At 42.5% G+C, this 10,873-nt stretch overlaps 1 protein-coding gene across 1 annotated transcript; it reads right to left on the minus strand.

The window, feature by feature from the left end:
* Positions 1-2,814: 2,814 nt before the first annotated feature.
* On the minus strand, positions 2,815-4,760 carry LOC306753313 (olfactory receptor 2K2-like; the record flags this gene model as incomplete). Its single annotated transcript, XM_079237185.1, has 3 exons — positions 2,815-3,188; positions 3,341-3,567; positions 4,384-4,760. The coding sequence occupies 3 exons, from the start codon at positions 4,758-4,760 to the stop codon at positions 2,815-2,817; spliced, it is 978 nt and encodes a 325-aa protein (XP_079093311.1).
* Positions 4,761-10,873: the final 6,113 nt, after the last annotated feature.

Consider the following 10,873-nt stretch of genomic DNA (forward strand, 5'->3'; position numbering starts at 1 on the left):
AAGCCTGAAACAGCCCTAACTATAAGCGCTATCAAAGAGGAAAGTCTTAAGTCTACTCTTAAATGAGCCCCCCGGACTGAAAGTGGAAGCTGATTCCACAGAAGAGGAGCCCGATAACTGAAAGCTCTAGCCCCCAACCTACTTTTTAACACTCTGGGAACCACAAGTAACCCTGCATTCAGTGAGCGTAATGCTCTAGTGGGGTAATATGGCACTATAAGGTCCTTAAGATATGATGGTGCATCACCAGTTAAGGCTTTGTAGGTAAGGAGAAGGATTTTAAATATGATTCTCGATCTTACAGGAAGCCAGTGGAGAGCAGCTAGTACAGGAGTAATGTGATCTCTCTTCCGCGTCCTCATTAGTACACGAGCTGCAGCCTTCTGGATCAATTGGAGAGATCCAAGGGATTTACCGGAGCAGCCTGATAATACGGAGTTACAGTAATCCAGTCTTGAGGTAACAAATGCGTGGATCAATGTTTCTGCATCGCGTTGAGACAGGATGTGCCGGATCTTTGAGATGTTCCGTAGGTGAAAAAAGGTGGTCCTTGAGATCTGTTTCACGTGGGAGCCAAAAGACAGGTCCTGTCAAAAATAACTCAGAGATTCCTTACGGTGGTGGTGGATGCCAGAGCGATGACATCCAATCAAACCATATCATCAGATACTTGATTTCTGAGGTTTTCTGGGCCGAGTAAAATAACTTCAGTCTTGTCCGAGTTCAGCAGCAGGAAGCTGCAGGTCATCCAGGTTTTGATGTTTTTAAGACATGCTTGAAGTTTGGTGACCTGGTGGGTTTCATCTGGCTTGATCGACAGATATAGTTGAGTATCATCGGCATAACAGTGAAAGTTTATGGAGTGTTTTCTGATAATACTGGCTAAAGGAAGCATATATAAGGTGAATAAAATTGGTCCAAGCACAGAACCTTGTGGAACTCCATGGCGAACGACAGTGGTCATCGAGGCCTCATCGTTTACAAATACAAATTGAGATCGATCTGATAAATATGACTTAAACCAGCTTAGTGCTGTACCTTTAATACCAATCAACAAGTCCCCTATCTGATGCAACTGGAAGATCATTAGTAATTGTCACCAGTGCTGTCTCTGTGCTATGATGCTTTCTAAATCCTGACTGAAACTTCTCAAATAAACTATTATTATGTAAAAAGTCACACAACTGGTTTGCGACTACCTTCTCCAGTATCTTAGAGAGGAAGGGAAGGTTAGAGATAGGTCTGTAGTTAGACAACACCTCTGGATCCAGAGTGGGCTTTTTAAGAAGAGGTTTAATTACACCTACTTTAAAAGACTGTGGTACATGACCTGTTAGTAAAGACCCATTGATAATATCAAGAAAGAGGCACAAACTAAAGATTAAACTTATTAAACAGCTAAGTCGGAACAGGGTCCAGGAGACAGTTAAACGATTTGGAAGTAGAAACCATTGAAGACAGTTGGTCGAGGTTGATGGTAAAAAATCCATCCAGACACACAGCAGGGCCCGCAGCCTCCTCCATGGCCATCCCACCTGAGGATGGACCAGCAGTAGTCGAGGGCAGGAGATCACCGATCCTGCCTCTAATAGCCAGAATCTTACCATAAAATGCACCCTATATAGGACCTGTGGGACTTACATTTTTGTCATTTTTGACAGGACCGGCAAAACGACTCGGCTGAAAAATCATTGTTGAGAAGCTCCGCCCGTCGTCAGCGCCGTCCTGCCGTTGCTGAATCAAACTGCTGGTCCTGGAATAGCGCTGGATGCGGCTTCATTCAGACGCACTTCCTGGAGGAGTCGGTGAAATCCACCGAACTGTGTGCGGCTTTGTATGATGTTATATATACATTACATTATATATAAAATATAATATACGTTTAGACGTTTGTGTAATTTCCACATAGGGCAGAAATAGTGATTATTTCCATGGTAGATGGCAGAAATTGTTACCGTTTGGTAACTACATACTATTTAGCATTAGTAAATCATGAATAAATACTTAATTCATAATTTATAAAGCATTGTTCCACTCATTAGTAACTCATTATTATGCAATTCATAAACACAGTTATAAATGTTGCATTCTTGATTAACAAGCTTGACTATTATGCATTTCATAATTGGGTTTTCATACTTTATAAATGACGGATTCCCCATTTGTGAATGAAGTAATATATATTGCAAACTAATTATTAAGTATTTATGGATGATGCACTACTGGTTAACATGTGCTTTATAAACGTGTTTCAATACTGCAATTCATGATTAATTCAGGTAGTTACTAGTCGTTAGTTAAGTATTAGTTAAGTATTTTTTGTGACCTCATCTAAAGTGAGGACTATATGCTTTACAACGCATTTATAAATGACACTAGCTGTGATTAGATACTCATAATCAATAATATTTGCCAGCCAGCTATGAAACATGCTCAACACTCGTGCCACTGACGGGGATCGCCCCGCATCACCATCATATTAATGCTCTTTATCACTTTGTGTTGTCATACATTCTCATAAAAAAAATCAATTCAGTTTTATTTGATTAGCCAAATATCACAAATTTGCCCCAGAGGGTTTTTACAATCTTTACAGCGTACAACATCCTCTGTCCTCGCACCCTTGAACCGGAAAATCTTACAAAAAAAGAATAAAAGTGATAGTTGATAGTAGCTACAGAGAGGAGAAATTCGGAAACATCTGGACCAATAGACCACTTTGAGGCCTAAAACCTAACTAATATCCCGGAATGAAATGTGCAAAGTTATTGAAAACTTTACAAGCAGGTAAAATGGGTTTAAAAACTATCAGGATTACAATGAACTTAAGAAGTCAGACCCTCCAAACATTGTTTTGATAAAATGCTTGATGATGCTATTACGTAACTCTTTACTGACCAATCCATATATGACGGGGTTGATAGCTGGTGGAATGATGATGAACAGGATGCTGACAAACTTCTTGATGTTTTGTGACAGTGAGGGGAACCTGTGACTTACAACTAAGACCATTGAAGCTATTTGGTAGAGGGCGTAAATAACAAGATGGGGGGCGCACGTCTGAACGGTCTTACTCCGGACGCCAAGGGAAGCTTTGCCTTGTTTTACACAAGCATGCAGGATTCTGGAGTAGGAAAAAGCAATGATGAGGAAGATGCTTGTACTCAAAGTCCAGGTCATGGACAGACCTACAGAAACGTAAAATATGTACAATTATTCTGTGAGTCAAGTATCATGAAAACAGTGCAACAAGCTGAATTTTCTGAACACCTTTTGATGAGGGCCAAGGTTTGACAACATATCGTATATTTGCTCCGTTAATCTAAATGAATGCACTTACCGTAGATGTTATTGATGGGGGTGGGACTGCAGGCCAGATTCAGGATAGCACGGTTGCTGCAGTAGACATGTTGGATGGTATTGCCACACAGCGGGGAATTCATGTGGAGGATGAAGAGCACAGCAATCAACAGCACAGCGATGAACCAGGCCAGGGCAAGGCAGGAATGTAGCCGAGCCGATGTCATTATGGCCTGATACCTGAGTGGCTCACATACAGCAATGTACCTGCAGAGGGAGAGCACTGTCAAAGACAAACACACATCCATAGCTTTTTTACAGTTACAGATTAAGTTGAACAGGATCTTAGACTGTTCAACTTAATTGTTTCAAAGTGACCAAAGCCATCCATGGAAATATACTTGTTTTTGTGAATTTGGATTAATAAACATTAAATCTCCAGTTCAATTCAAAACCAATCCCTCCCTAGTGGGGCAGTCTAAACAATTGTAAATCATAGCTTGTTTCATGAAAAAAAAAAGAACACCGTAAGTAATATAAAGTGAAATATATGTTTTAGTACATGATAAAATTCAAATGTCACAGATGTGCGCAAATGTGCCCAAATGCAAAATATGGAGATCTCGACTGAATGTTCGCTGTACTAAGCCATCTCTAACTTTGTTCTGTTTCACTTTATCAAAGTCAACATTTGCAGAGAGAATGTTCACATATTGTACAGCTGCATCATTTCAAAGAAATAATCATCCTGAAAGTGATTTTTGTATAGGCGGACCTGAAACCTTTTCATTTTTTCTGTGTGTCATCTTCATTTACTCTTAACCATCCAACCAATCTCTCATGTGTACCTTTTATTATAACCAAAAGTATTCAAATAGCCCTAGTGGTTGCAGAGATACACCCTTTTTAGTTTGGGTATGAGCTTTTCGAGCAGAGGCCTAAAAATAGGTTTGTTTTCAAAGTGTTTAAACTAAGAATTGTGAAAGACTAAAGTCATCAGAGTGAACCTGCACTATCTATGCATAACAGTAAAAGACTTGAATTGGTGACTAATTGTCTTGATGTGCTGATGCGTTTCTATACCTGTCATAGGCCATCACACCCAGAATAGTCTGCACTGCCACGCCGTACATGTGCACAGAGAAGGCCTGGGCGATGGCCGGGATGTAGGCGATCTTCTTCTGGCCCATCAAGAAGTGCATCATGAGGCGAGGCAGCACCGCCGTGGCCGCCAGCAGATCACAGACTACAAGGTTACAAACCATTATGAACATGGGCCTGTGCAGGTTCTTGTCCATGACAATAACACACAGCACCACACCATTGGCCAATAGCGTGACTATGAAGTAAACCAGAGCCAGGAAGAACAAGAAAGCGCCGTAGCCTGGTGGAACATAGAAACCCTCCAGCTGGAACACGATAGGCTGTTTGAGAGGTGTTACCATTGTTACGTTCTCCATCCAGAACACTGTGGTTCTGTAAGAAAAACGAGAGTTTATCAAACCCGTCCAAACTTTTCACATCATGCATGGACATCCATCCATCCATCCACTCCAGAACATGCTTTTAAAATGTGAACTTTCTTTGTAACTCTTAAATGAAACAGTTTACAAAGTAATACCTGCAATAAAACAACTGACTTGAGTCTCAGAGCAATTCAATATTCCATAAAACAAATACAAGTAAAATAACTCAAATGTAATGTCTAATGATCAGAGCAATGTTCAGGTGTTTGTGTAGAGCCTAACGGAGCCTTTTCCGCTCTCCCATCCTCTCTTCAGAGCTGATGGTGCTCTGACTTGTTGAGGAGAGCGGGTTCACTTTTAATGATGTTACTTTGTGTTGTGTATGTCCAATGGTAACGCCAACCCCTTCATAGGCAACGTTGCCATTGACACATCAACTCCACCCCCTGCAGCCTGCATTTAGTTTAGTGTTTGTTTAGTTTTAAAACGATTAGTTCCTTGGAATAAAAATTGTATTTTAAATAAAAAATCTTACAACTTTGACTTTGACTTTATTTATTTGATGTGGACATCACAATGGCATTAGAAGTCCTAGCACACACCTATGCACAAAGGAAAAACCAGATGCACTGTGTTAAGTGTAGATAGCAAATGCTAATTTCCAACACATGTCCACAGGAGGCTTTTTTTATATAATAAAATGTGATGAAATAGAATAAAAAAGAGAATACATCCACAGATACATACACAAAGTATGAGGGTGTTAAACGTGTGAACAATGTTGTTTTTCTCTTAACCATGATTTAAGACCTTTATTAAGAACCTTAAAATTGTGTTGCACTTTCAGTTCTGCTCCTTGAACAGAAAAAGCTGCATTGCACGCTCCCGTTCACTTGGGTGATTATATCGGATCATGTGACCATCTTTATAGTTTTGACCTGGGCCCTATTCTTCGTAGAAGTCAAGCAAATGTCCTATTATCCAGCTTTAATTAGCGAGAAGATAGTCTTCAGGCTAACTGAAACGGATTACACAGCTGGAATCACAAGAATTGCAGGTTTCCAGAAACATATGGCACTCGTACCGAACAATAAATAGGGGGTACAGTGTACACTAGAATGTCCAGTAAAAGACGCCCACGGGACGGCAGAACGTTAACAGGTTAATCATTGTCTACAATAATGATATGTATGATGTATTAATAACACTGTCATATAATTATGAATGCTTTAACACATCCATAAGTTTCTTAAGCGCTAAATGAACTTAAGAACAGCGCGGCATGCAGCGGGTGAGAGTCTATGTCTGTGAGACAGGCAATCGGCTGCGCCTGTGGTGATCAATGTCCGCGGCTCGAGAAGCTCTCGTAAATAAGTGATTCCTTGTCGGCAGAATCGATTGCGCTCGTACAGGAAGTCATGATGATGTGAGCGCATACAGGAAGTCATCATGATGTGAGCTCGTACAGGAAGTTAAACTGGTCGCAGCAGGGACTCTGGCAAATTTAACGCCGCTCCGTCAGGCACAGTTTTTGTTCTTGATTTAGCTTACCATTTCCACAATTTTTCATATACTTTAGTTCTTGTCATTTAGTAACGGCGTAGTTACGTTTTAACACCGTAAACAGCCATTATTCTCTGTTTTAACTTTACTGCAAACGCTCCGACTCGTATTTGTTTGTTACTTGTTGCACCTGCTCCTCACTGCTCTGGGCAACTAGCTTGCTAGCTAGCTGTCTCCCGCTAGCCGGTGGCTACTGACAAGCTAGCCGGCTCCCTCCTGGATACTCCTGACTGGACAGCCTCCCAACTGTTACTACTCCTATAACTTGCCTACTGCGGATCGTAGCGGTCACTTCTCCTGCTCTCCACTGCTCTCCACCTGGACAAGTAGCTGGCTGGCCGCGGTCTCTCACTAGCCGGTGGTTGCCGACGAGCCAGCCTCTCAACTACCACTTCTCCATCTCGGGTCATTAAGTCTGTGACTACCGGCATAGCACCTCAGACTTAACATCACATCCCCGGCTGCCATGGTTCTACAATACTCCACCTCGCAACTCCTCAAACTCAACAACTTCTCTGCTCCCCTGTTCATTTCAGCCATCACAGCACTTGGACTCCTCCGTCGGCCCCGTTACATCCACCGAGCCTCCCGCAGAAAGTAGATTCACTGCCTGCCTGATCGCTCCACTCATTCCATCCCCTCCCTCTGGTCAGCACAGCGTATCTCCGTAACTCCTGCACATCATCACAACAACCTGAACGAGCGAGCTGCCTGGCTGCGGTCAGCCGAGCACATCGCCGCAACTCCTGCACGTCACCACCACAACAACCTGCACGAGCGAGCCGCCTGGCTCCGCCTCCGCCTGGCTCCGCCTCCGCCTGGCTCCGCCCCCTTACCAAAGCACCCCAGCCTGTCCAAACTAATCCACATCTCAAGATTGCTCTGTTCAACACCCGATCCCTTAACAACAAGGGCCTCTTACTCAACAAATTCAGAACTGACAATAATCTGGACTTTCTCTGTTTAACTGAAACATAGCAAAACCAACAGGACTATTTTTCATTAAACAAAACCACACCCCCTGGATACTCATTAATGGACAAAACCACGCCTTCAATTTTTCCAACTGACATCACTACAAGTGCAATAACATCCCGGCTCCCTCCTCATTTGAACACCTTGCTTTTAAACTGTCTGGTCCCAAACCCCTGGTTACTGCAGTCATTTACCGCACCCTAAAACCTAACCCTGCTCTTCCCTCTGATCTGTTTGAATTCCTCAAACAACTCTGCGCCATCTCTCTATCCATTCTGCTACTCAGCGACTTCAACATACATGTCGACTCACCTGACTCCACAAACTCCACAAAACTCCTGGACATCTTCAACTACTTTCCTACCCACAAAAAAGGACGCACACTCGACCTGGTCTGCACCTCTGGCATTACCATCATCAATCTAACCAGTATTGACCTCACCATCTCTGACCACCTGGCTATCACCCTGGACATTGACACCCCCAACCCCCATGTTAAGCAGAGCCGCACCATAACATTCCGCAACATCAAATCCATCAACCTCCCCTCGCTCTCCTCCTCCTTGGCTGCCATCGTCTCTGCCTCTGCCCCTATTTTGACTGCCTCCCCCATTACCCTGGTCAATTACTATAATAATACACTCTCTTCCTGTCTTGACCTGCTGTCAACTGGAACGCCTTGCAAAGAAAAATGGACTGTTTACCTTGATGCCTTCAAACTCCACCAACAAAAATACAAAGATGCCCTCAACGCCGCTCGCTCCTCTCACTACTCCTCCATCATTCAATCTGGCTCCAACAACCCCAAAATGCTGTTCTTCATCATCAACAAACTCCTCAAACCCATGGACACCATCTCCACCTCCTTCACTACCACCAAATGCAACTCATTCCTATCCTTCTTCAACGACAAAATCATTACAATACACAACCAGCTGGCTGCCCCCTCCCCCTCCACTACCTCAACCCCCAGCCCTCAACATGACCCTCCCCTACCTCCAAGCTACTCACTCTCATCCTTCAGTTCAATCACTGAAATGGACCTCTCCTCCATAGTCTCCAGCATGAAGACTTCCACCTGTGCCCTCGACCCCCTCCCCTCTTCCTTAGTCAAGGCCTGCCTCCCCTCACTCTTCCCTCTCATCACAAACATTGTCAACTCCTCACTGTCCTCTGGTCTCATATCCCCCCCCTCACCCCCCCAACAACAATTCATATTCTTTGTGTATAGTTTTGGATTTAAAAAAAGCTTATAATCACATAACTCATGGCTGCAAATGAGGTGCTTTAAATGATATTACTGAGTGGAAACAATGTGTACATTTAAATGGATTCATTGGTGTTTGATTTCATTACAATTTTTGTTTGAAAAATAAGTTAGCTTTGCACTAAGAGTACTAAATAAATTGGTGCTATCAATAAAATGTATAGCTTAGGCCAGTGTTTTTCAACCTTTTTTGAGCCGCGGCACATTTTCTACAATAAAAAAATCCCGCGGCACACCAACAACCCAAAAAGTTACAGAATGTCACAGTATTCAGTGTTTCCCCTGGTTTACAGCTTTAGGGGAGCGACTGACGGACAGACAGTACTACAAAGTAATACTTCACAGTACTAGTGACTCCATCTGTGCTTTTAGAAATAATAGAACATTGAAATCACTTTCAATTAAACCAGATTGCTCCATCAGACAAAAACAAATGTGTTATCACTTTGTTAGAAAAATGAAAATAAAGTTATATTCGTGCAAAAAATAACTAATATTTACTTACAACTAAATATCTTATTGTGGAAAACAACAAGCTATTTTTTTGCAAAACAGAATGAGTGCAGATGTGTGAGCATAACGTTGTATCATTAATAGTGGCTGCAGTGAGCTGCTTTCCTCTACAACTCTTTTTAAAACGAGGTAGATCTGATGCAGCCGTTCTCAGTTCATGCTCCATGTTGACGACGCAACAGCAGAAGAGACGACCTGACGGAGATCTCATAAAGATCGGCTTTTGGCGAAATGACAAGAATCGGCGAGTCGTACATGCGCATGTGACCCGTTAACGGCGTACGGTAAAACCAGCATTTCCTCTTGCGCCCCACCTGTAATACGCCCCAGTTTGATAAATACTGACTTTAAGGAAACATGGTGTTCATTTATTTTAATGATGACCACAAAGTGATCAGGCTTTGTCACTGCAGTGTGTTTTTCGGGCTTTTGGAAGAATATTTCCAGAGCCTCAGAAACGTCAGAAACGTCATTGATGGAGCGCCAGGCTGCAGCCTGTTGGACGTTTGTCTTGACCTACAAATACCTTAACTGTTGGGCTTTAAACATGAGAGCTCATAGCTTAAAATAGTGATAGCTTAAAGCAGCAAATCCCATTGTGAAAAGCATGCGACATATTTTTCGCCGCTCTCTCTGTCCACTGTGTCTCCTGTGTGCATCGCATCGGGGAGGAAAGAGTTGTAACGCGACCCAGAAATGACAAGCTGCCGTGTACGATCAATAACATACGGCCGTTTAGTTTGTTTATAGCAGAACAAGGTGCAGACCTGTTCTATAGGAAACTACTAGGCCAGCCACTATATTGCAGGCTCAGATGCTCAACAATGGAAAATTATTTGCGGCAGCTAAATAATATTTTTTTGGACCAATTAAGTGAAATTGGAAATTTTCTCACGACACACTGGTGTGCCGCGGCACACTGGTTGACAATCACTGGCTTAGGCAGCCGTCAGACTGAACACTTAACCCTGCTCCTCTGTGATATCAACATTCTGTCTATTTTCTTTCACATATTGTAACGCGCTCCTGTTACCCCGTGGTGTTTCCCCTGGCACAATGACCAGCACACGACTGTATGGGAGGTTCTCAAATGTTGTATTGAACAGCCAAATGACTGTGACTCCGGCTCTAACTCACGACTGTGGCGCCCGCCTTCTTCGCGTCTTCGTTCCTCCACTTGCTTACCAGGGAGAGACACAATTCCATCAAGCTGAGGCACTGTTGCCTAAACTACTTTCGTCACCTCCCTCTGCAGCTGAGCCCAACCACACAATCGCTGTGTAGGCACTGTACATACACGACAGAGATATATATACATGTTCAAATTTTACACAACTATCCAGTCCATTATATCCTCTTGTTTTTTTACTTACGGAATACTTGACTCCAAAATGAACGTTTTATTTGAGCCTTTATTGTTTGTCACTGGCACATTTTATACATATTTATACTACATATACACACCTCATAATTGTGTCCATAACATATTTCAAGAAAATAGCATCAGCTCTGTAATGAACTCACAAGAGGTCCAGTGTTGCCTCTACATCACGTGGCCTGGAGAGAGCTCCAGCTACGTGAAAGACAAGCTGGTGTAGACGGCTGAGTGCAATGTGCCAAAGAGAATTTGATTTAATAATTTTTCTAAACATATACATGAAACTTAAAACACCAAAACATTTAATATGTAATGCAAATACAATGTGGACATTTAGGTTAAATGTGATGTTTTTTCTCAATCTGAAAATGTTCAAACACTAATGTTTAAACACTAACTTTAGTTCTCAAC

The sequence above is a fragment of the Taurulus bubalis genome (genome assembly GCF_910589615.1).
Source record: "Taurulus bubalis genome assembly, chromosome: 2".
Taxonomy (NCBI): Eukaryota; Metazoa; Chordata; class Actinopteri; order Perciformes; family Cottidae; genus Taurulus; species Taurulus bubalis.